Source organism: Durio zibethinus, chromosome 23, assembly GCF_047325235.1.
Source record: "Durio zibethinus cultivar Kanyao isolate XHJ-2024 chromosome 23, ASM4732523v1, whole genome shotgun sequence".
NCBI classification, from domain to species: domain Eukaryota; kingdom Viridiplantae; phylum Streptophyta; class Magnoliopsida; order Malvales; family Malvaceae; genus Durio; species Durio zibethinus.
The window spans coordinates 4,200,398-4,225,395 of NC_143184.1; the positions used below are offsets into that span (position 1 = coordinate 4,200,398).

Below are 24,998 nucleotides of genomic sequence, written 5' to 3' on the forward strand. Positions count from 1 at the left end.
AATTTTTTAATAAATAAAAGTAAAAAAATTGAGATAAATATTTTTATTTTATTTTTTTTGAAAAATATTATTGAAATTATTAAATTTTTTAGTAATTTAATTTAAATGATACTTGAGTTTGAATTTTATTAAATTAAATTTATAATTAAATAATTATTTATAATAAAAAAATAAAAAAATAATTATTTAACCTAATAAAATCGATTTTGATCGATTTGATTATAATCAATTATTTAATAATATTTGAATAATTTAATTATTTATTAAATAAAAATTAGTTAAATTAATTATTAATTTTTTCATCGAATCGACCTATTATTAACTCTCACCTTTGACCTCTTTTTGCCCTTTTTTTTTTTTTTAACCAAAAAAATTACAGTAAAAAAAATGTGGACAAAATAAAATTAAGAAAATAATTGGAAAAAAAAAAAAAGGTTCTTGATATAACGCGTCCTTACGTGGCAATGAATAAGTGGAAAAAATCTATTCGGCAAATACGAATTAAAAAGGGCACGCGGTATTTCTTGAGGCATGCAAATGGACAGGTCAAAACAGAAGATTTCATCTTCGTAGTATCTGACGCCACTGATTGCGAAAGTATCCAAAGAGCGCAACAAAATTTTATACACACCCCCGCACTCTGACTTTATCACTATTTTTTTTTTTGGAAAATTTACCCACGAAATAGAAGGGCCCTGCAGTAAGCCACGAGTCGGACAGGTCAAAACAGAAGATATCATCGACACTTGATTGTAAGAATATCGAAAGGGCGCAACAAATTTCTATAAACGTCGCCACACTCTAACTTTATTCCTCATTTATTCTTCGATAAGTGACCTCTGCCCCCTCTCTTCTAAAATATCGAAACCCTAAAAAATCTTGTTCACCGACTCGGAACAGTCTGCCTTCTCGCTGGTAAAAAACCATAATTCCTGAATTCAAACCTTAAATCAGTGCATCTTTCTCTTTATTATTTAAACCCTAACGGAGCTCTCTGGAAATTTGCCTTTGTTTCTCTCTTCTATTTCTCAGGAAAGAAAAGAATGAGTAGCCGTTCGAGCAGGACTCTTTATGTTGGAAATCTTCCTGGTGATGTGCGCGAGAGAGAAGTGGAAGATTTGTTTTACAAGGTTAATAACCTTTTCATCTTTTTTTTTTTTTTTTGCAATTTCACCATTAACTCCTCATTAACTTAGGTTAAATGAAAGTTTTCTTATGAGAAAACACGTAGTTTTGCTGTTTACTTGTGAAGTACTTGATTGGGAGCAAACAAGTTGTCTTAGGTGGGACTTTGAAAAAAAAATATAAATTGCGAATTTATGGTTTGAATTCCGTGCTTGGATTAGATCTTTAGGGAATATTAATTGTAAAGGAATGGAATTATAGCATAAAGACTGCCAAATCAGGTCTACGGATAAAGAAAAACGATGAGAGTAAATGACTGCCAAAGTAAAGACCGCTAATCTGCAAATTTAACCTTTAATCCTGGCTACTGAAATCCAAGGAAATACCTAAATGTAGTTTTACCATACTTTTTTCACGGTTTGGATAAATTCTTCTTTGACTATGCCTGTCAAACAAAGGTTGGCTCTTTTAAAAATGTGGAGTGGAACTACAGTTTCCACTATTGAGTTTGATCTTGCTTGATGGTTTGAATGAATCTCAATATGCTTTTCTTAGATTAGTAGGTTTTCTCTAAGTTATAATCATCTCTTTGTTTTTGTTGCAGTATGGTCCTATAGCCCATATTGACCTGAAAATTCCACCAAGGCCTCCAGGTTATGCATTTGTTGAGGTGAGTTCTAAAGGTGCTGACTTTTCTTTTTGTTGTTTATTTTTATTGTGAGGGGGATACTATTGTTTTTGGGTTTTTGCTTCTTGTTTTGACTTTATATGTATGTATATATATATATATATGTATATATATATATATATATATTTAGTTTGAAGAGGCTCGAGATGCTGAAGATGCTATCCGTGGTCGTGATGGCTATGATTTTGGAGGACATCGTTTGCGGGTTAGTTACTTTTCTTGCATGTTTAGGTTTTATTTAGCATCTATCCATTGTATAATGGAATTGACTTTGTAGGCTATCTCATGCTTATTATTAATTACAGGTTGAACTTGCACATGGTGGTCGTGGCCGTTCATCCCTAGATCGTCACAGCAGTCATAGCAGTGGTCGTGGGCGTGGACCATCCAGACGTTCTGAATATCGTGGTTTGTTATCTATTTGATGCTCTTTATATCCCTTTGCTATGTATATTAGGCTACTTATGATTTGTCCTTAAATGGATTGCTATGATGTGCAGTCGTTGTCACTGGGTTGCCATCTTCTGCTTCATGGCAGGACCTGAAGGTAAAAGTTGATTTTGGTAATTGTGTCACCCCTCCAAAAAAAAAAAAAAAATCCTATAATGTGAAAAGAGAAGGAAGTTAAAACAAATCTTTGTTGTGTGATGTATTTTTCCTCAGGATCACATGCGTCGAGCTGGGGATGTTTGTTTCTCCCAAGTTTTCCGTGATGGTAGTGGTAAGGCACTATGTTTGATGCTCCCAATTGTTGACTGATACTTTAGCTTTTATGTGCAATTTTAGTTAAAATTAGTTGCATAATTGAATTGATCAAAACCATTACAATCAGATCTAGACTATGGGAATGAAAGTTAAACTGCTTTATGATTGTAGGTTTATTTTTATAAGTTGTCTTTTTGTTTTGCAGGGACAACTGGGATTGTGGACTATACCAACCATGATGATATGAAGTATGCTGTAAGTTTTCTTTCTTCTTTTGAACTCTTATTGACAGCCTGGAAGACCTACCTTGTCCTAACTTAGTTAATGTTCTTGATTAATAATGATTCTGTACAAAAATTCCTTGTCCTGTTTTGCAGATCAAGAAACTTGATGACTCGGAGTTTCGGAATGCATTTTCTCGGGCATATGTTAGGGTATATGATCTCAACCTAGTGTTCTAGAAACTGAAGGAAGATGATTCATTTTGCCAATTAACATACACACAATTAAAGCTCAGTTGATTTGTTTGCTATATTTTATGCTATTTCTCTCTATTTGCTAGTATTATGTTCCATTTTACTTACTAGACTTTTTATCTTTAGGTTAGGGAATATGATTCCAAGCGGGACTCCTCTAGAAGCCCTAGTCGTGGTCGATCTCTCTCAAGAAGCCGGAGCCGCAGTCGCAGTCATGGTCGGAGCAAGAGCCGCAGGTTTTTCTTTTTCTTTTAGGATATGAAATTTTATTTATGGCTTAACAATTGCATGTTAACCTTGCAAGTGTAATGCAGCAAGTCTCCAAGAGCTAAACCTTTGCGCAAGTCACCTGCAAAGTCAAGATCAAGGTCTCCTTCTCGTTCCCCATTTGCATCAAGGTCCCGCTCTTTGTCAAGGTATGCTTCCTTCCCCCTTTCGATTTGATATGTTTTTGTTGTATCAATAATGTTATTTTGTATTGTTAGTTGCTGGCAGTTGGTTTTACAGATAATAATTTCCTCTGTTTTATGCTTGTGGTCATGGGTAAATGCATCAGATTTGTGTACCGTGCAATTGATTTTTGAATGCATTTGAGGATTCTTTGTTTAAAATGAATCCTCTAAATTAGATAAGTGTATGGCGTGTGACTTGGAAGTTATGATCATTTTGGATTCTGAAAATGAAAAAAAAGCACTGCAATAAGTGCAGGCTTTTGGAAAGCTGAACTATCTCATTTTGCGTAATGAATATTTAGTTTGCCAACTTGATAGAGTTATTTGGTCATACATTATTATTGCCTCTTGTTTCAATATTTGTTCACCAGTGAAAAATTTCTCATTCAGTTGCCCCTTTAACAGATACAGAAAAACACGTGCATCTAGAAATAGATATTGCACACTCCAAATTAACCAATCATTCAGACTTTGCTTCAAGCCTTAAATTCTGGATTGTTATTGATATCTAATTAGTTATTATTTCTTTTATGCTTAGTTTCTTGTATATGGTAAAAGGAATGTGTTAGACTTGTTTGTACGCATCTTATTCATGGGGATCTACTTGTGTTATCAATGATGAAATATTTTTAATGCTTTTTGGACTCTTCTCTTGTTGTTGTCAACATGAATTTATGCTTTTGATTACATGCTTTCCTCGTCCAGAAGATGGGTTATATGAGAAACTGGGTCCAGACTGTTTCCAGCTTTTGAACTACGTCCACTTTCTTTATTTTATTATATCAAATTGCCTTGTTTGTCTTTTTAGATGTGGATATGTGCAGCAAACTGGGGATTGGAAATTAGGATCTTGTGGGAATATGGTTCAATTGCATGCAACTCGTTTGGTTGCAGAGGTATGCTGTTTTTTAGATGGGAAACTTTAAAAACCTTCCCTACCCCTTGTCTAATGTACATAGCATCATAAATGTCCATGGGTGCTAGATTGGGAACAAAGGAGACAATGGGCTGCAATAATAGAGCTGGATTTCTTTACAAGGAATTGCAATAGTAGAGCTGGATTTCAGTGAAGTAAATGCATTGGGATTTGCAAGTCACCATCATTGTGCGATAGAAACATTTCACTGTCAATTTCAGCTCCAGATATTTCCAAGCTAATAGGACATGCCATGCTATGTGGGTGGATTACCTGTAGATTTTGGTGGCACAGTAGGGGCGTGCTTATTCTCTATCCACTGGTGTCAAAATATGAAAAATTACTTTTTAAGGATTTCATTTTCTTAGATTAGGTTTTGTTCCTTATGTAGGCAGGTTTGTGAGCTGGTCCTATTCTTTATTTCCTTATTTAATTGCTAAATATTTATGCTTTCTTTTTTATTCCTTTTGAATATGGTGATTCTGACATGGATGGGGCATCAAGGCTCTTGGATGAAAGTTGTTAAAAAAAGGAACGTGTTGATTTTAAACTTGGGTTCTTTCTGGAACTTTTGCAGATCTCAATCAAGATCCAGGTCTCCTTTGCCTTCTGTAAGTGTTTTTTTTTTGGCATATATCTAGTCATTTTTTTTTTCAAAATTGAAGATGCTTTTTTTTTTTTGGTTCATCTTTGGAAAATTTGGTTTCTGTCCCATTGTGCAGTTTGTTTGACGAGTTAGTTTAACCTATCTGGTTTGCTGCCCCTCCTTTTATTGGTTAATATTTTTTTATATTTTACATTACATTTAATGGATTCACTGCAGCGTGAAAAAGGAAGGAGTAAGAGTCCCAAACAACACAGTGTTAGCAGGAGTCCAAGTGGGAGTAGAAGCAGGAGTAGGAGCAAGAGTTTATCCAGGTCTTGATCTCATGCTCCTCAATTGTTTTTCGTTGGTATGGTTTCTTATTAGGAGGATGTTGCTTTCATTCCATTGCCAGATAAAATAAAAATGCTGATTTGATTAGTCAAACACTATAACTCTTTAATATCTGTGACGATGCTTGTCCATTTATCTCCGATATTCTCTTATTATAAATTTTCGCTGCAACCTGATAGCAATTCATTTGACAGGTAAGAGACAATTGCTGAGTTGATTTGTGACCCAGAAGCTGAAGAGTCCTATGAATTTTAAGTTCCTATTAAATTACCATGAGCAGTGGAAAACTTATTAGAAGTATACAATCATGCTGGATTTCATATCTAAATTTAGAACATCTGGTGTGTGATCTGTTATTTAAACCATTTTTATATACCTTTTGTTGGCACTTCATTAGAATTGATTGTTGGTTTTTGTGAATTTTGTTGGGATAACAAGGAGGTAAAGGAGAATAGCCTAAGATTTTTAATTCTGGATGAACCTTAATGGCAGCCAATGGCACGTAACGGTTTTCAGTACAATTTTTTGAGATAGCATGAGAAGTACCACCAATAAATAAATTTAGTAGTTAAAAACGTTTATGACCGGTGTCTTTGAACGGTAGCTATTCCTTTTTTCTTTTTTGTTTTCCGTTTTATTTGGGAGTGGGTAACTTAAATCTGAATTAAATTTCTAGATGAAGTGGAACTGCAAGTTAATTTTAATCCTCCTTTTGGTTGTTTCTCATTTTAATTTAAATTATTATTAGTACTTTTAAATGTTAATCTATCTTGTTTCTTTCCTACTTCCAATCAAGACGTGGATAAGATTGGTTGCATGCAAGCAAACGAAGGGCAGTTTTTGTTTTTCCGGATTTGATATGAAATTCAGTACGAATATTTACGTTTGTGATCAGATTCATAAAAGTACAGGAGAGAAGTGGCGGTGGCAGAATCATGTCCTGGTGTTGCAGGTTCAAGTTAACGAGTAGGCAAGTTAACGAGTGGGCACGGGAAATGTCAACGTCTATGTGGAGGGATTGGGAAGGAACGGAATTTTCCACCCCTCCTGGATGATGATTGAAAATGGTGTGTGGTCAGCATCAAGACGAGGGTGATAAAAGTTGTGTTTCCTTTGGTGTGGGAGTAGTGGTAAGCTTTGCTTGGTAAGGAAAATCATCGTTAAGCTTTCCAAAAAGATATATAAAAATGCTAGTTTGGTCCTTCTAATAAATTAAACGATTGATGAAAAAAATCATTTCCAAATGATCCTACAAGAGAGAAGAATGTGCTTTTCTATTAGCCAGTCTATCATTGCTATAACGTAGTGTGGGTTCAAATTTTGTTGTCTGGATTTTTTTAGGATTTAAGGTATTTTGAAGCTAATGTTTTATAAAAGGGAGGGTTCATCTTAAATTAAAAATTTATATATATTAATTTTTAATTTTAATATATTTAAGGGATTAGATTAATTTTTTTCACTTAAGTTTTTTATTTTATGAAATTAAAATATAAAAAAAGTTATCGTCATAATTAATTATTACTATTATATAATATATCATTAATAATCAATTAACAAATTAAATATAATTAAATAATTTATGTACAATGAAATTTAAATTTAAGTTCTAAAATTTTACTTTCTCTTTCTTGTCGTCAAAGGTTCATTCGTGATCATTCTGTTAAGTCTTAAATCTGCGGCTAAATTAAACGACGCCTCTAGCATTGCAACTAAATTGAGGCTCCAAAATTGACAAGTAGCACATAACCAAGTGGTCGTAAGTAACTGTCCATCCATAAAAAATGCAACCCCCGCGGTCTTACACCACCACAAGGTTCTTTGCCTTGACACCAACGAGCCACCACCTACGGCCTCATCAGCTTCTCTGAAAGTTCGTTCAGTTCCAAAAGTAGTAAAAAAAGGGAAAAGCAATATTTCCTTGAACTGATATCTGAAGTCCAACAAGAATGACAACCCCCAAACCTGGCCTGAATTCGACCAATTTTAAATCGAGAAAGAAAATAGTAGAAGGAGACAGCAGAGATACCAAATTTCACCCCTTTGGTTTCCCACTCCCAACAATGGCATCGACGCCGTTCTCAAAACTCCCGTACGACGTCGTTCTAAACATCTTCTCGAAGCTCGAAGACGACTCCAAAAGCTGGGCTTGTCTCGCTTGCGTCTGCACCAAATTCTCCTCTCTAATTCGCAATACCTGCATGAAACAAAAATGCTCCAAAACTATCCCCGCCGTTTGCGCCGATCTCCTGGCCTCATCATCCGCCCCACCCGGCCAGTGGGCCTCCCTCTACAAGCTGTCTGTCTGCTGCCCAGGTCTCTTCCACGCTGGCGTCCTTCTAGAGAACTCCGATTTCGGCCTTGAACGCGAGCTTGGCCCCGACGAGAATTATCATAAGCCAGCTAATTTCCAAGACTCAACGCAGTCCACCGAGCCCTGTTACAGCAGAACGGAAGGCAATCCCAATCCGAATCAGGAAGTGGACGTTCCCGGGTCCCATTGTTCCTGGTCACTTTTCGATGATCTCTATTACGACACCGTTTATAACGCGTCCGATTCCATAGATGGTTATCCTGAACAAATAATGAATAACGGAACAACTAAAATTGAGCGTGAATTTTCCGTTTGCAAAAGAAGGAAGATTTGTAGACCGCTTAGGTCTCATTTAGCATCCGGTATTTGGAATTTAACCCGAGAACGAGGGAATAAGCTATTAGCGAGCCGGTTTCGAGGTGATTGCTTATACATTTGCGATTGGCCGGGATGCGTTCACACAGAAGAGAAGCGAAATTACATGCTTTTCAGGGGCATTTTCAAGAATTTCAAGAACTCTCGGGTGTGGAGGACGATAAATGATGGGAACAGAAGCAAGATTGATCTGAATTGCGCTTTTTGCTCTTGCAAACAGACTTGGGATTTGCATTCCGCTTTCTGTTTGAAGCGGGTTTTCGGGTACCATGACGATGGAGAGCCTGTTGTTCGAGCTTATGTCTGTGAGAATGGACATGTTTCTGGTGCTTGGACTGATTTGCCGTTGTACACTTAGGAGAGTGTATCACATCAAAATTCCTAGTCAGTTATATTTTATTCAAATAAGTGGAATTTGCAATGTGACAAGTACTAAGTAGTAATATTGTGTTTGAGCTTTGATGAAAGAATGATGTTCTTTTCAATTTGGTTTTCTCAGAAGATGAGACTGCGGTGTTTGAGATATGGTTATGTCTAATTTCTTAACTAAGCTTGTTTTAATCCGTTACATTGTATATTGGCATTGAATCAATTAGATTATCGGGTCAGATTGCGTGCACAGCAATTGTTCACGCAATTGTTCAATGGGTTGAATTTTCCGTGATTGAACTTTGGGAAATGAAATTTCACAGTTTATGAAATGATGGGAAATTATTTTTGTCTCCATTAATGACAGATTATAAATTATAAAGATGATAGTAGTGGAAGTTGAATTTCAGTCTCTGAACTAGTATTCGTTTTCAGATTTTAATTATTCTTTATTCTGCTACTGATCAATTTGTTTGAATGTGCTAATTCAAAGATTAGATATATTTTGGGAAGTAATATGTGTGCCAATATATAGGTTATTACAGTCTTTCTTCCACTGTGAAAATGGTAGTTTTAAAATAAAACTTTAAAATCACAAATTGAACTTGGCTTTCTGTTTAAGATTTGATTCTTTTGTAGTGAATCTTGTGGTATTAACTGATTGGTCTATGCACAGCAATGGTTTATATCATGTGCAAGAATGGTTGTTAGGGCTTTTTGCATCTAACCCCCTATAAATTAGAACTTTAGGAAATAAAAGGGAGAAATCTGATAAGGGCTTTGTATTGCTTATATAAATCTTGAAAATACAGCTTTGTGTTTGCACCACATTCCTGGTTAGTGCAATCTACAATCAATTGTCTAACAATGTTTGATGCATTTATCTGGATCATGTTTGACCTCTGATGATTGCATCGACCATGATTGCATCTCCAGGAATTGGCCTGGATGTTTTTATTTGTTATGCGTGTCCATTGGTGAAATTGCAGTCCAGAACATGAGGCTTCCAAATTATAGGGTCTAACAGTTACACATACATGTACACTATGATAGCTCTCAATTCGACAGACTATAGTGAAACATACTGTTATTTAGAACAATCGCTAACTTTGCTGGGGAAAAGGAATAAGCAGAAAAAATAACAGCTAAACACCTATCAGAAGAACAGACAATTGCTGATACAATTAAGTCTCGCAGGTTGTATACCTCTTTTATTGCAAACTGTATGAAAATATATGCTTCCTAACGCCAATACCAACATTACTAGGTCTCAAAGAATGTGAACTGGAATTAAAAAAGATCTTGGTTGGCAATGTCTCATAAATTTGTCTGCGCCCGTGATCTTGCTTTTCTTCTAATCGGTGAAGTTGGTATGGTGTCTTTGACAGATCAGATAAAAAGGCGTAATTCAACTCTGGAAGACAACTCGAGGGTAAACTATCTGCTGTTGTATATTGGAAGTGTACTTGTTGGTGTGAGGTATGCCAATTTGAATTTTAGACTATCCTAAGAAGTAAGAGCCATCAGCCTTGAGAGTGTCTGCAATTGATAAGTACTTAGGGACCCTTATCTTTATTATTTTACGTAGATTTCTTTCAGTTGTTCCATTTCGTGTATAATGTTTTCCTGTCCTCGTTCGTCAAATTAAGGAAGGAATGGATCAAATACAAGAGGGTACTTTGTATGGTCTTTCCTGGATGAGTTTGAGTTATTGGATGGCTATGAATCAAGCTACGGCTTCTACTAAGTAGATTTGGAAGACCCGGGTTCGAAGAGACGCCCAAAGCTTTCTGCACATTGTTAGTCCCATTTTCCCGAAGGAGAAGGCATCAATTCAGATGTACTAACCAAGCTTAATTGAAACTTCTCTGCTCATAGGCAGAGCCACTTCTTCCAGTAGATTTGGAAGATCCGGGTTCGAAGATATGCCCTGAACTTCTGCGGGTTCTCTTCAACTTCAATACGTAATTGTTATCATAAGATGTTAATTGCTGGTTTCTTAACCACCTAATGCCTAATGGTCAATATAGAAACCTGTCATTTGTATTTTTGTTTTTTGTTTTTTCGAATTTTTCTTATTTAAAACAAGATTGGAATTTAAATCTAGCAATTTAACTCGCATTGCTCTATTCTTAACATTTGGGCCTGCGTTTTATCCTCTGTTCTAGAATCCTGTTCATTCTTTAAGTTTCTTGAAATTTTCAAAAAAGGAAAATAGATATATCAGACGTTCAAATTGGAGAAATTTGTCACATCTTCCTTTCATTCTCGGCAGAAACGTAGACAATCGTATGAACCAACCATGCAAAATCGGTGGATAAGCATTCGTAGCCAAACTTTGACTTCGATCATCTAAAAGGACTCTTTACAAAGCTACCTCTAACACAAAAATATCCCACATTTCACTCTTAATTCCGCTAGTTGTTTGTCATATGTGTTTTGTCACCATCGAGACTCGATGAACAATATTGGCCTTCCATTGCATTTTGTCTTCATATAATTTATTATCCTCATTTCTTCTGGTTGTGAAATCATATCGGTTCACCAGCTGGGACGTAGCAGTGAACTCTCGGGGTAAAGAAAAATGAAGACCCTCTCTTTCTTGCTAATTATAGTGCTACTAAATTTGGCAGTAGCAGTGCTTTGCGCTGATAAATATAGCAGATATGACTTCCCACCAGGCTTTGTCTTTGGTTCTGCCACCTCTGCTTATCAGGTAGTTTGGTTGTTCACTAGTAATTTTATCTCTTCAATCAAAATTGTTATTCATTATTTTATCTATTTTTACACTTTAAGACTTGGTAGCTAGTCATTGAACAATGATTATGAATAAAAGATCATACATTAGTTATGAAGAATGACAAGGTTTTGACAACATATGGAAGGTGGAGGGAGCAGCAAGCGAAGATGGGAGGACTCCTAGCATATGGGATACTTTTGCTCACTCTGGTTAGCTTCTTCTTCTCTTACTCTAGTACTCCTCTTGAATAATTTAACACACTCACTTCCCAAATCGTTTCTTTTCTTCAAACTTCTGTAAATGGTGTTGGGAGTTGGAAAATTTTGTTAAAACCCCTTTGTTTTCTCATTGCTTCGAGCTTGAGCCTGTTTGTTGTTTCCATTTCATTCTTTTTCTTTGATTCTTTAGACTTGAAGTAAACTTTTGGTTTTGGCTCATATGGTCACATAATTAAATATTCTTACTCATCAGACATCACTAACAGGGTGGTTTAATTAATCTAATTAAACCTACTACAAATTCCATATTTTTTATTCAATAAAGAACAAAACAGATGAAGAACGGCAAACCCCAAACCTCAATTTGGCCTAAGTGCTGCCAGCAAATGAAAAAGGAGAAAGAAACGTGGCAGGGTCCGTCTCTGTTCCATCACCTTCAAGTCTTTGACTCCTTGTTTAGTTTAGGAAAACAAATTATCCATAATTAATCATAAAATTATCATTCCTTTTTTACCCTGTCTTGCATCACGGGGTTTCTATTGAGAATATTGACTCAAAATCTTATAAGAGATTTGTTTGGATTTATTTGAGATTTATTAAATATTACTTGATGGACAAGAAAACTTGCAAAAGAAGAATTTTAACAGAAAGTAAATTATTAATAGATAAGTTTGACTTGTAAGAGAAGAGTTTTAAGAGAAGAGGGATTCTTAATGATTAATTTGTATGATTATAAATAGTTGAAATCTCTACAAGATTAAGTATGAAAAAAAAATAAAAAAGAGTTGAGAGTTTTATAAGATAGACATCTCATAAGAGTATTGAGTCTTCTACGTCTTATGAGAAAAAAGAAGCGACCCCTTCTCTCGCTGCTAGTTGATCCCCATATCTACCCCTCTCCCTTCATCTTCTTGGATCTTGTTAGTGAGATTGATAAAAATCAATATTTTTTTGTATTCTTCTAATTTTTATGTGTATTAAATTACTATAATATGATATATATATTATTTCTTTTATTTATTGTTTTCTTTCTCATATTTCCTTCAGATGAATATAAAATAAAAAAACTCCAGAGTATATTTTTTCATTTCACAGGTCGAGAAACATAAATTCGGTAGCCTAAACAAGATGTCCAAATAAGAACATTCATGCACAGACTGATAAATTATTCATACCAAATGGGTTATAACCATTGATAAGTTGTGAAGAGTTTAACTATAGATAATCTCTTAACCATCCTATCAAATAAGTGAAAGATTTATTAAACTGTGAGACGTTACCCTGCCATAATGTGATGTGTTTCCAATGCCAAAAAAAAGTAACCCATTCAATGATATTTAACATCCAGAAAATTGTCAAATACATCTTATGGGTGTGTGTGTTTGTTTGTGAGTGGATTAGAGGAGACTAAGAGAATCTACATAGGTATGATGTGGATTAGAGGAGACTGAAAGAGTCTATATAAGTATGATATATTGGAGTATATGGGTATGTGTTTGATTATATTGAAAGAGTGTACAAAGATTTGGGTTGAGAATACTTTATAACACTAGAGGAGATTGAGAGTGTTTTATGCGTATTAATTGTTGAGTGAGGTTGATGATTTGATGTATGTTTGTAATTCTCTACAACTAGTGAATCTTGTTTTTCATTCGTGAATGTAGGTTGATTGGACCGAACCATGTTAAATTATTGTCTCTTATATATTTGATTTATTGTTTGATTTTGCTTCCGTTGATATATTGGAGGCTTTGAGAGCAACAATTCCTAAGTCCAAAAGTTTCTGTCTCAGAGTATAAAGATTTATTTGTTTTTAATAATGATAAAATGTATGATTTAACAAGTAATTTCACAACTACTGAAAAAATTTCAGGGTATGCTAATGGAGCCACAGGAGATGTAGCTGTTGATCAATACCACAAATACAAGGTGCATGAAATAAGCTTTTTAATTCATGACTTTTCTTACATTGCTTTTAATTCCATATATTCCTGTGAATGAAGAAACCAACTGTTTTTCTCATATTGCAATTTTCATACTGGCTAGCATCTTGGACCATAATGTCACCATGGTTATATGACCAGGAAGTTGCAACTAACTATTGTTTGTCCATTGTCTAAGTTTCAAGTTTCAGCTACACCAAACTGAATTCTGTTTAAGAATGGTCTAAATGTAATTATGCTACTATTCTTTTTTATTTTCAGGAAGATGTGAAACTTATGGCAGAAATGGGCTTAGATGCCTACAGGTTTTCCATCTCCTGGTCAAGACTTATCCCAAGTATGATTTTCAAATTTTTGTTTACTTATATTAGCCAAAGAAGGATACCATTTCCCAGCTCTTTCTTCACATTTTATCATACCTTTACGTTTCAGATGGAAGAGGGCTTCTCAATCCAAAGGGTGTTCAATATTATAACAACCTCATCAATGAACTAGTCAGCCATGGTTGGGACAAACTTCGCTCAATATCTTCAGTAGTTAGAAGAAGTTTTCATGTTCGAAGTTGAGCAATGCTTGCCAGAAAATATGCTCGAGTATTATTTTAAATGATATCTATTTGACTTGACTATGCAGGAATACAGCCTCATGTTACTTTGAACAATGCTGATCTCCCACAGGCACTTGAAGATGAGTATGGAGGATGGATTAACCGAAGAATTGTGTACTTTTATTTGAACTTATCTTTTTAATTTGCATTTCTATGTTTTTCTGTATTTTAGGCTCAATACAGTTCAAAGAAAGTGAATGAATCAATTCGTCAATGCAGGAAAGACTTCACCGCCTATGCAGATGTGTGCTTTAGAGAATTTGGGGACAGGGTTTCATATTGGATTACTGTGAATGAGCCAAACGTCTTTGCTATTGGAGGTTATGATCAGGGAGTTGTTCCTCCTAGGCATTGCTCTTCACCTTTTGGAGTAAACTGTACCAGAGGCGACTCCTCGTCTGAGCCATACATAGTTGTTCATAATATATTGCTGGCACATGCATCAGCTTCAAGATTGTACAAGAGAAAGTATCAAGTAATATCTAACATCTAAAGTTTTATCAAGCATCATTTTAACTTTCATTTTCTGTTAATGCTATGTATTTATTCTAATAAATCGATTCTAGCAACAAGAATTCTGCTTGAGGCTCTAGCATCCCATTTTTATAATCAATAAGGAACTGGGAATTTATTTCTGAAAACTAATTTTGTCTGAATGCTGATTTGCTGCGCAAAAATTCTCCAAAAATGTTAGTTTTCACTCAATGCTGTTTCAATGCCAGAACAGATAAAGTACTTTAGGATGAGAAACAACTCAGGTAATGCCCCTTATAAGAGTAATATATGATAATGCAGGAAAAGCAGAATGGATTCATAGGCATTAGCATCTATACATTTGGGGTTGTTTCTAGTACAAACTCAACAGAGGATGCAATGGCAGCTCAAAGAATGAATGACTTCTATATTGGTTGGTAAGTCCTATACGTAAGGTATTTTTAGGAAAGCATGTATGTCTAAGGGACAAATTTTGAAAATTGTCTTTTCTGTTTGAATATTGATTTTTACACTATATCTAGATGAACTTCAATACTACTAATTTCCACCTATTGGTATTTTTATGGGGTTTGGCAAATTTATTCTAGCTTTAGTAACATGTGTCTGTGTTGTACTTCAGGATTGCGAATCCCTTGGTGTTTGGAGATTATCCTGACATAATGAAGAAACTGGTTGGCACCAGAATTCCTGCTTTTAGCAATCATGAATCTGAACTTGTTAAGGGTTCGTTTGACTATTTTGGAGTAATACATTACACAACATGCTACATCCAAGATGACCCTGGCAGTCTGGCATTGAAACAAAGAGACTTTAACATAGATGTAGCTGCAAAGATAATGAGTATGCTATATAAATCTCCTTGCTAAATTGGATTTACTTAGTGCTTTGAACCATTGACTCATCTGAGATTAATTGCATAAATAGTCCTAGATTCAATGAGTCAAGGGAATATTCATAAGGTACATGCTAATGCATTCTGTTTATGGCAGACATGGGGGATATTTTCTTGGATTCTGAGGTGGGTTGCAAGATATTGTTACATCTGTTTATTCGTTTGCAATTGGGGCTTTGAATTAATAATCAGCTTCCTTGCTCAGTTTCCAATATATCCTTGGGGCCTACAGGGAGTGCTGGAGTATGTCAAGCAAATGTATGGCAATCCTCCTGTTTACATTGTTGAAAATGGTATTTCTCTCCCTCTTTCACACAGAAACTTAAATGTGTGCACCTACTTGTCTGTGTAGTTGCTCTTTGAATTGGATATCCATCCTTTCTCTTTCTTGAAGTGAAAATCATATCGAAATCAGCATTTTTTTGCTACATTATGTCCATGAAACATAATTTCCAAAACTCTTGAATTATTTGTTTTATAATGACAGTGTTTCTCGCCAAGGGTTCTCGATTGAAAACTTAATGTTATAAAAGTATTTCCTGAAATACAGGTAAATTAAGTAAAAACTGTACAAGAGAAGAAGAATATCTGCCTCCTATCTATTAAGTATGCAAGAAAAACATGCAAATGATCTTAGCTATTTCATAAAAAAAAGGACAATGCAGATAGAGTAGATTAAGCTGAAGCTTACAGCAATAAAAAAGCAGCAATTTCCTGGGAATGATAAGAGAGCGGTGTTCTTTATTGTTGTATTTATGCCGTTATGCAGACGCTAGTTGATTTTTCAATGAAACATAATGGCTTCTATATAATACTAGCTCTCAATTAGAAAGACCGAAAAAAGACATGATGATGAAATAAGTACTTGGACTTTAAAACTTAAACAAAATACTTCGTATTGGTGAATCTTCGGAAATGACTGAATAAACATGTACCAGAAGATGGTAGATGGGCATTAAGCAGACAATAGACGAAGCAATTAGTAACTAATGGAAACATAAGATTCCCAACTCCAAAACCGCTAGGCCTCAAAGGATGTGTATTAGAATCTAAAGATTGGGATATCGATACTCAAACAATATATATGTATTTCATTGATCCTGTCTTTTCATCTAATTGGTGAACATGGCATGGTGTCTGGGCAGGTCAGAGAATTCGGCGCAATTCAACCTTAGAAGACACGTCGAGAGTGGAATATCTGCATGCATACATCGGGAGTGTGCTGGACGCAGTCAGGTACACATATTTAGACAAACTTCTAGTCAACACTCAACAGCCTTTGCATGAGATATGTGTTTTAATCATTCTTTGCAAATCCTATTATGGAAGGTGATTAAAGTTATTGAATTTCCCCTTTTTTTATGTTTGTTTTTCAGTCTGAAGTTTTTCTTTGCTCCTTCTGTTTTTAAATTTTCAAAGGAATGGATCGGATACAAGAGGCTATTTCTCATGGTCATTCCTAGATGTGCTGGAGATACTGGATGGTTATCGATCAAGTTTTGGCTTCTATTATGTAGATTTGGATGACCCGGATTTGAAGAGACAACCAAAGCTTTCTTCATATTGGTATTCCCATTTTCTCAAGGGAGGAAGTGTCAGCCCAGACAAAGTGATAGAGCTCAAGACTAATTTCTCTGCTCTTTCCCATGGCCATTTCTTCCACTAGGCTTATCTCCTCAATTTCCTTATTTTCAGCTGTCCTTTAGCGAACTTATTTCTCTAAATGCTCTTCAACACCAATGTACAAAATCTACATGCATAAACAGGTTTGTATAAGCACCTAATGGTCAAGATAGAACTCAGAAACCAATCCTCTAAATTTTTTGTTTGCCATTTTACTTTTCATAGTTCTCCAATGTTGTCTTAAACAAGATTAGAGCTGGAATCTGGCTATCTACTTTAAGAGAAAATATAATAAAACATAGGAGAGCAGGATACCTACCCTGTATCAAGTTTCCTTGTCTCATCTGGACTAAACGTTTTAACCTCAAGTATGGAAATTCTTAAAAATGTGATTGACAGACTGACAGCCTTTATTCTTTGTTTTGGAATCAGATTTCCATATCATATATCCCTCCTTTAGGTTAAGTTTTGATTCATAGTAAAAGATTCGAGGTAAAGAAAAATCTAAGGAGAAGAAAAGAAAATTACTTATCTGTTTGGATGGTATGAGAAAAATCTTAAAGAAATTGTGTATTAATCCATTATCACGCAAGTTTTTAGTTTTTATTTTTTATTTTTTAAAAATGGACGGTTAGTATAATGAGTAGTACACTTGTGACCGAGAAAACCATTGCATGATGGCCAAGTAGAAGAAAGACAAGCAGAGGGAGATGCTGACAGCCGGAGTCTTGACAATGATTTTTGTTTTTTTTTTTTTTTTTTTTTCTCGAATATTGAAATGGGGAAAATTTTTTTCAACTTTAAGTAAACATAAGTTACAAAATCTCAAATATTCTATTTTCTTCTACTCAAAATTTCCGTGGATCAAATAGAATCTTTGTTTCTTCATTTTTAAATAACTAAAGTATAAGAGATAAATCACTGAATGGGTAACCTATATATTTGAGAGACAAGATTTTAAAATCTATAAATTTTTTAATGGGAAATAGTTTCGAAAGCTGAATATAGATTGAGGTTAAATAAGATAATATTGATTTAAATAAAAATTTTCGAATTTATAAGTTTATAAAATACAAAAAGAAAAGATAAATTAAAAAATTTAAATATATACAACTATATAAAATACAAATTCATATCTAAATTTAATTTCTCATATTTAGCTTTTAAAAAATTTCAAGGTCTGCCTGTGACTGACAAGACAATTTTGACAAAATCAACAAGGACAAAGTTTCTTCAATGCTCTCATCTTACTGTCGTCTTCATGTTAGTACTAAACAAGCATGGAAAAACAGGCTGATACGGATTTGCAAACCCAACCTTTGACTTTGACTAGGATTCATATCCAAGCAAATTTGCTGTAATCTACAAAATTGGGCAGAGTTCATCAATTCTTATGGTTCTCCTTTCATGTCAGTCATAAATTCAGATGCAATCATTTGAAGCAAACATGGACAAACCAATTGACAAGCATTTGCAACCAAACTTTGAATGGATCATCTAAGCAAAATGCCAATGGATGAAGCTCCTAGACCTGTGGCCAGAATCAGATCTAGATGTAGGATGATATGAACCCCAACCTGACACCCTTGATACGATTGGGAAATGAGATAGACGCTCTCTTACCAGAGCACTACAGTTATTTGGATTAAAGCTTTCTGCTTCATGTAGGTTCTGTCCTGATGAACTTGATGGAGGATAGATATAGAAGCTACCGCTTTGATCAGGTTGTAGGATTGCTGGGGCTACCGGGGCCAAACCTCTTCTCATACCAGGAACTACAGGAGCAGGCACACCAGGTCGATTGAAGTGCTGTTGATTGAAACGATGTTGCTGTCGATAATAGGCAAGAGATGCCTGGATTCTATCATAGGTATGAGCACCACTGCCTGGATGACGAGGAATAACTGAAGAGACAAACGAACTCCCACCTCTAGAACTGGACCTAGGAAGAGTAAACAACCATTTAGTTTTCCAATGATCAACAGCATTCACGATAAAAAGAAAATAAGGCAAGTGACTCTTTTTCCAATCATGTTGGGTATTTTGAACAAAAGAGTACTGCATTCTTGAATTCATAGACTGAATTAATCACCGTGGGCTCATAAACAAAGAGAAGTTATCTTCCTATGGTATTTAACACAAGTAAACTTGGCTTTTATGAACACCTATAACATGATTACATCACAGACCATGTACGGTAGTACATAGAACCGGAGAGCATTATCATGACATTCGCACCCACCCCACTCCACCCCCCCCCCCCCACACACACACGTGTGCGACTATTTTCACATCCAACAATTGACAACATGACTGTCATGTTTCAATAATCACTGCCACTAACAATCAGGTATGTATGCAAACTCATCTTAGCTGGCACCTTACCCATACTCAAAGGGAAAGGGATGTGGAAACGATCTGGGTCTAGTGAAAGCATCAAGTTCACCATTGAAAGATCTCAGAGCTGCAGCTGGAATAGAAGCTGGATCAGTATTGCTGATATGGCTATCAGAGACAGAGATATTTGGAGAATGCCAGCCCCAACTATGATACTGGATGCTAAAGGTGGGCAAAGCATAGGGAATAAAAATCTCATTGTGTCCAGAGACGATATTCCAATGGCGATTAAAGTTGGGATCATCAACACTATCACTAGATCTTAGAGTTGTGGATGGACGTGGTCCAACATATGCAACATATGAATGAGCCAAAGACGAAGCAGCAGTGTGTTCAGCAAACATACCATGTTGTTCATGTATTTCATGATCTACATGAAGAAGAAATTTCATTTTTGTGTCACATAGTTGTTGCCTCATTTAGTCACCAGAGAATTGGGATGCAGAAAGTATTGTAATCATAAAAAAGCTTACATGTAGTTGATGGAGATTCCACTTCCCTGAAAGATATAATAAAGCATCAACATGTCAGAGAGCAGCAAAGTTTTTATCAAAGGAACTGCCAAACATTTTCAGTAAATAGACAACAAGATTCTTATATAACTGCTTTTCCATCCTGTTTTACAGTTCCGCCAGGGTGAACAGGAGAAATGAGAGATTGACAGCATAAGAAAATAACTGCAATAACTGAACCAAACGGAAGTTCAAAACATAAGAAGAAACTAGTAAGAAAGTTTAAACTTGCACAACATTCATCACTCCTTATAATCCTTCCAATAAAATATAAAACCTAGTACTCAGCAACCGACAATTTTTTAGCTACCGTTCCTTTAAATGAATTTATCTTATCTGTCCAAGGAAAATATATCTACATAAGATTCTCAAAGAAATTTTCTAGTAGATGCAAATCCGTTGCTTTTAAGAGTCCAGGATTTTAAAAATGTAACAAGTTCTAAAGAATTGGTGGCAATAAAGCAATAAGCTATTTTCTGCAACTTAACCAGTTCAAGGAAAGATGGAACCACTTCAACCTTATTAGTCTAGTACCCCAAATTAGTTAGAAAGAAAAAATTCAACTAGAAACTCGCTCTCAGAGCAAAGAGGTTGTAATTATCTTGGGGATAAAGAAATCAATGTCCATGGAAAGGAGGAACAAGGTAAAGATATGTCAACCAAGAATTTAAATTGCGGTCGTGGATGCGTTTGCATTCCTACCGCGTTTATTGCGATTGCAGATATAATGGAGATCATCGTAATTATTGTGATCATCATAGTCGTGAATTTTTTTTAATTTTGCACAACTTGTTATAAAATATAATAGTTATAATTATAATTATAGAAACTATTATTTTATTATTTTTAAAGTGATTTATGACATTTTAATTCTTTTATTTATAAGTCAAAATATTTTATTCACATTTTGTAGTTATAACTTAGAATTAATATGAATATTTAAAATGCTTTTCATCAATATACCCATGAAATTCATTGACATAAATACTATAAATACATAAGGTTGAAAATAATATCTTATATTAAGTTAACATCATGATTTAATTTAATTAGAAAAATATTGATGAACATTTTAACTATTTTTTTTTATAAAGCATGATTATTAAGGGAAGATGATTAAAATCTAACTTTTTGAGTATAGATAAATATACTTTACAAGTAGATCAAATATTCAAGTGAAATAATTAAAATAATTAATTAAATCAAAGTAATAAAATAATTAGTAATTTAATATTTATCGACTCATAAAAAATACAATTAATAATAACATTACTGTTATCGAAATTATAAACAAATTACTAATTACTTTTAAATGATTATACGTGACTAAATGCATAAAAATACAAAAAAAAAAAATTCACTAATTAACAACTTACATTCCCGATTAAACTTTCAACTAAATTATCAAAAAAACTTTTAAATATTCAATTTTTCATCAATCATTTGCTTTTCTCTCTCAAATTTTCACCTAAATAAATATATATATATATAATTATAAGTTTTAGATGCCACACATGAGTTACCCAAAGCATTCAAATTTCTCACCTAAGTTTTAAGGTAAAAAAAATAAACAAATAAAAATTCTATTATTGGTTCAGCTTAACCAAAACCTACCAAACGCTCCCACTTTCTTCTCAAAATTCACAACTATGTTTCTCCTTCACTCTAAATCACTTTGTCTTTCTCTTAAAATCCATCAGTGGCTAGATGCTCAGACCTCCCTAACTCATCACCCACACCTCCTATGTCTCCTAAGTCCTAATCTCTTCTAAGTTCCACTCAGTAACTTTGCCTTCTTCCTCAACCCAAGCGGCTACCTAAACCATTACTGAAGCCAAGCTCCTCATCCTCCCATCTTGACGATTATGAGGATGTTTTGCTTCCTCTCAACTCTCAAGATCTGAGGTAGAGTGGCCATGGATGAACCCAAAAGCTAATTTGTAGAAATTTGCTGAAATCAAGTCCTTAAACTTGCAGAAATTTAAAAGAAAAAAAAGGTAATTTTTTTCCTGTTAACTTCAACATGTTCTTTGATATTGATTGAGGTTCATATTTGCCGATTCTTCATCGAGGAGGTGTTGTTTTGGATTTTTTTTTCATGTGAAATTTTGTGATTGATGAAAAAAATGGGTTTTTGATTTACACTTTGGATTGGGAAATGGTGGATGCGGCTGTAGCGTCCCGCTATTGTCTGCTACACCTATATTTTGTGGCCGCAAGACGCTGTTATGGGCAGGTATCCCATTCTCACCCAAATTTCGGGCATGTAGCCGAGGTGGAGGGGACCGAAACTGTGAAATAGTGGCCGTGACACCACTACACTGCCACTATTTGAATCCCTGATTTCAACATCAGAGAAAACTATTCCAAATATGGAGCGATATTATTGTAACCAATTATGTTAATATAATCTTAAAGCACTAAACAACTAAAAATTCAAGAGAATATAAGCTTAACAGTTGTGCAATCATAGTACAAAAAATTGGTCAAAATGAAATCAATATAAAAAAAAAAAAGAGAGATCTTGCTTACTTACTCAGAAGATGAAGCAGTTCTTGTAAATTCACCAAATGGACACCATTGAGCCCTAAATGGCTGCAAAAAAAAAAAAAGGGGGGGATAACACAATGTGATCACAAAGATCATATCAAGAACACATTGTGAGCAAGAATTGAACCAACACTTTTAATAGCAAAGAAAAATAAAGATGCAAAATACAAAAATATTTGGCACCTATATAACAAGTTTTGTAATGGAAAAGAAATAAGAGCCCACATTCATCATACTATTTTAGAATTGAAAGGAGTCTTAATAGTCTTACCACTATTCTTATTTTATTTTTTTAACAAAGAAAACAGTATATCTTTAAAAATATATCACTCAAAAGAGATAAGTTGCCGGAAATTTCAGTGATGAAAAGGACAGGGTTTAAACGAATTTGACATTTTTTAAACTTGTCTTTATGTGAACACTGAAGCCTATATTTATATATTTTAGAGACTAAGACATAAAGAGCAGCATAAAGATGAAAAGGCATATACAATATCGCAAGCCATAATCTGCATCTACATAAAAGACTACGATTTTAGGTATGCCATTAGACACATGTCAATATTTCGAAAAGATAATTTCTAGTCCAAGTTAAAAATGCAGCTATATTAATTGTGTAAGTTGAACGATGTGTGTTTTAAGATAACAAATGACGATACCAACTAATAGAAAACATAGGAGCTTTGTTATACCATTTCAGAATAAACTGGATCATAATAATTATAATCAAGATGCCAGTCCTCCGTGCTTAGCTCAGGAAGTGATCGGGTGGAGCCATTTGCATACCACCATCGGCCTTTTTCAACCTTCCTGCAATTTGGACATTGCATAGCCCCCTTCATATTAAATGCCGAACCAATGCAATCTGCAGAGTATGGGTCATAAGCAGCAAAATCAATAATAACAGAAGAAGTGTATCTGTCAAACAAAAAGACAACAAGACACAATAAAAAATATAAAAGCATGGTTCAAGCAGAAACTGTAAATGCGTGAAGTTTGCTTCATTTATAAATTTCTTCGGCCTTCACCCCTTAGCTTATCTGACAAACTTCAGAGTCCAGCCTAAAACTTATCAGTCCTTTTGAATTGAAACCCATTGATCATGGATTCCATATATTAAATTGACTAACATTATCCGCCTAGACTTCTGTTATCATAATTTCATTGATAATAACCCAAAATTTGCATAAATCATCAAGTAGTTTATCTTATTTTGCTTTACAACGAAATCAAAACAGATGAGATGTTAACAAGCAGTAATCCAACTTAAAATATAATCTTTTACCAAAAAAAACTTGAATTTTAAAAAATTAATGATAAAAACAGCATAATTAAGAAAACTGAAAAATACCCAGATGGAATTCATGACCACATTGGAGCTTAGCCCTGGATCTGCCGCCGGTATCGGAAACCAAATCAAGGCAAATCGAGCATGAGAACTCAGATGATGTAGGTACAGAATGATTCCCAGCACGACCGTCCATCAGTTGATGATGATGATCATGATCAAGATAACGATCAAGCTGAGAGCCATTAGAGCCCACCATTCCCTTCTTTCACCACTCAGCGATCACAAAGGCATAAGGGGAAAAACAAAGAGTCCAACCAAATTGCCAAAAAAATCCGAAAGCGACAAATTTCAATCTACTCTCTTTTTCTTCTTTTGGTTGTCTATCTGGCGTGTGTTTGGTTTTGAATGTGGGGAATATCTATCTGATGTTTCGGTGTCCAACGTGTCAGAGTACGCGGTCGGGACTTTTAACAGTTTTATACGAACTTTTGTCTTTAAAATACGGTGTATTAAATACCCTCCTTTTTCACATCGACAAAAAAAAAAAAAAAACTAAAATGTAATAATCTCTTTTTATTTAAATTTAATTGACCCTCTTTCATTAGACTATGTGTGCATTTTTTTTTTTTAAGCATCATTGCACTCTGTTTTTAATGTGGTCGTTTGTCACCTGAACACCTACTTATTTAATATTGTCAAATTTACTTTTATAAAATAAAATTATTAAATATTAAATCTTATTATTAAAATAAAAATTTTAAAATTTTATTAACAAAAAATTAATTATATTTAGAAATAAAAAATAAATTTTCTTTAAAAAATGATTTCGCACTATAAAAATTAATCGAGCTTTTGAGATGTAAAAATTAACGAAGACAATATGAAACATAACAGTAATTAAACAGTTTATTTTTTAAGTATTTTTTTATTCCTTGGTTTCAAATTTCTAATAATAATCTTGGATCAACCATCAAATAATTTAATTCCCAAGGCCCAAATTGGACTTGATTGGATAGTGGCGTAATCATGATCTAGTTTGATTTACAAAAGAAAAACTTTGCCAACAAACTATATTAAGCAAATTTCTATATAATAATTTCTTCAACATGTACTTAATTGTTTTCGCACAATAATTTCTCTTGCTTTTTTCACATTGACGTGCAAACAAAAATAAGTTGTCAGTCTTAATTTATTTGTATCTGGATCTAGATGAGGAAGAATCGCTAACCTGAATACAGCTACTTGATCATGAATGATGAAAGAAAACAATAATTTATTTGCTAAGTTTATTAAAGAAAACAATAATCAAAGAATTTAAGGGCTGCTGGGCGCAAAATGGTGAAAGAGCGTCACACATTATTCAGATAAATGATGGA

At 34.3% G+C, this 24,998-nt stretch overlaps 3 protein-coding genes and 1 pseudogene across 14 annotated transcripts; 3 read left to right on the top strand and 1 right to left on the bottom strand.

Moving 5' to 3' along the window:
* The first annotated feature begins 847 nt into the window (after positions 1–847).
* On the top strand, positions 848–6,541 carry LOC111314125 (serine/arginine-rich splicing factor SR34B-like). 6 transcript variants are annotated; one of them, XR_002693090.2, is made up of 15 exons: positions 848–915; positions 1,033–1,130; positions 1,730–1,795; positions 1,944–2,018; positions 2,119–2,221; positions 2,314–2,360; positions 2,477–2,534; positions 2,724–2,773; positions 2,896–2,952; positions 3,121–3,230; positions 3,309–3,410; positions 4,255–4,342; positions 4,940–4,973; positions 5,186–5,280; positions 5,494–5,719. XR_002693090.2 is itself a non-coding variant. In XM_022915165.2 (14 exons), the coding sequence occupies exons 2-14, from the start codon at positions 1,044–1,046 to the stop codon at positions 6,352–6,354; spliced, it is 1,044 nt and encodes a 347-aa protein (XP_022770900.2). In that variant the 5' UTR covers positions 848–915; positions 1,033–1,043; the 3' UTR covers positions 6,355–6,541. The 6 variants fall into 6 exon arrangements, 4 of the variants coding, with proteins under 4 accessions (XP_022770900.2, XP_022770897.1, XP_022770898.1 ...); XR_016332445.1 differs by lacking the exon at positions 5,494–5,719 and adding an exon at positions 4,431–4,757 and having other exon boundaries at positions 5,186–5,282; XM_022915165.2 differs by lacking the exons at positions 4,255–4,342; positions 5,494–5,719 and adding an exon at positions 6,195–6,541.
* On the top strand, positions 6,292–8,606 carry LOC111314124 (phytochrome A-associated F-box protein pseudogene; annotated as a pseudogene). The gene is made up of 2 exons (XR_016332444.1): positions 6,292–6,429; positions 6,940–8,606. The product of XR_016332444.1 is annotated as a phytochrome A-associated F-box protein pseudogene (transcript).
* A 2,257-nt stretch (positions 8,607–10,863) lies between these two features.
* Positions 10,864–17,082, top strand: LOC111314123 (beta-glucosidase 11-like). Its single transcript, XM_022915159.2, has 13 exons — positions 10,864–11,070; positions 11,240–11,303; positions 13,186–13,241; positions 13,517–13,592; positions 13,688–13,759; positions 13,889–13,976; positions 14,082–14,337; positions 14,658–14,773; positions 14,977–15,197; positions 15,347–15,375; positions 15,455–15,542; positions 16,395–16,485; positions 16,669–17,082. The coding sequence occupies exons 1-13, from the start codon at positions 10,939–10,941 to the stop codon at positions 16,913–16,915; spliced, it is 1,536 nt and encodes a 511-aa protein (XP_022770894.2). The 5' UTR covers positions 10,864–10,938; the 3' UTR covers positions 16,916–17,082.
* A 799-nt stretch (positions 17,083–17,881) lies between these two features.
* LOC111314127 (E3 ubiquitin-protein ligase RFI2-like) lies at positions 17,882–24,401 on the bottom strand. Of its 6 annotated transcripts, none has more exons than XM_089752310.1 (7): positions 23,683–24,385; positions 23,024–23,196; positions 22,318–22,376; positions 19,743–19,768; positions 19,616–19,639; positions 19,258–19,342; positions 17,882–18,814 (listed from the first exon to the last, which is right to left on the bottom strand). In XM_089752310.1, exons 1-7 carry the CDS (start codon positions 23,876–23,878, stop codon positions 18,370–18,372), a joined length of 1,008 nt encoding a protein of 335 aa, XP_089608436.1. In that variant the 5' UTR covers positions 23,879–24,385; the 3' UTR covers positions 17,882–18,369. The 6 variants fall into 6 exon arrangements, with proteins under 6 accessions (XP_089608436.1, XP_089608437.1, XP_089608434.1 ...); XM_089752311.1 differs by having other exon boundaries at positions 17,882–18,808; positions 23,683–24,384; XM_089752308.1 differs by having other exon boundaries at positions 19,258–19,639; positions 23,683–24,401.
* Between the last annotated feature and the right edge of the window lie 597 nt (positions 24,402–24,998).

Bases quoted from the DNA above. Each gene is read 5' to 3' on its own strand.
- LOC111314125 (XM_022915165.2), top strand. From the start codon at position 1,044: ATGAGTAGCCGTTCGAGCAGGACTCTTTATGTTGGAAATCTTCCTGGT. The intron at 2,222-2,313 runs GTTTGTTATCTA...TATGATGTGCAG, and splicing joins CAGACGTTCTGAATATCGTG to TCGTTGTCACTGGGTTGCCA. The intron at 3,231-3,308 runs GTTTTTCTTTTT...AGTGTAATGCAG, and splicing joins GGTCGGAGCAAGAGCCGCAG to CAAGTCTCCAAGAGCTAAAC.
- LOC111314123 (XM_022915159.2), top strand. From the start codon at position 10,939: ATGAAGACCCTCTCTTTCTTGCTAATTATAGTGCTACTAAATTTGGCA. The intron at 13,242-13,516 runs GTGCATGAAATA...TTTTATTTTCAG, and splicing joins ATCAATACCACAAATACAAG to GAAGATGTGAAACTTATGGC. The intron at 16,486-16,668 runs GTACACATATTT...AAATTTTCAAAG, and splicing joins AGTGTGCTGGACGCAGTCAG to GAATGGATCGGATACAAGAG.
- LOC111314127 (XM_089752308.1), bottom strand. From the start codon at position 23,878: ATGGTGGGCTCTAATGGCTCTCAGCTTGATCGTTATCTTGATCATGAT. The intron at 22,377-23,023 runs GTATAACAAAGC...TTTTTTTTGCAG, and splicing joins ATCCAGTTTATTCTGAAATG to CCATTTAGGGCTCAATGGTG. The intron at 19,640-19,742 runs GTAAGCTTTTTT...TTCTTCATGTAG, and splicing joins GGAATCTCCATCAACTACAT to ATCATGAAATACATGAACAA.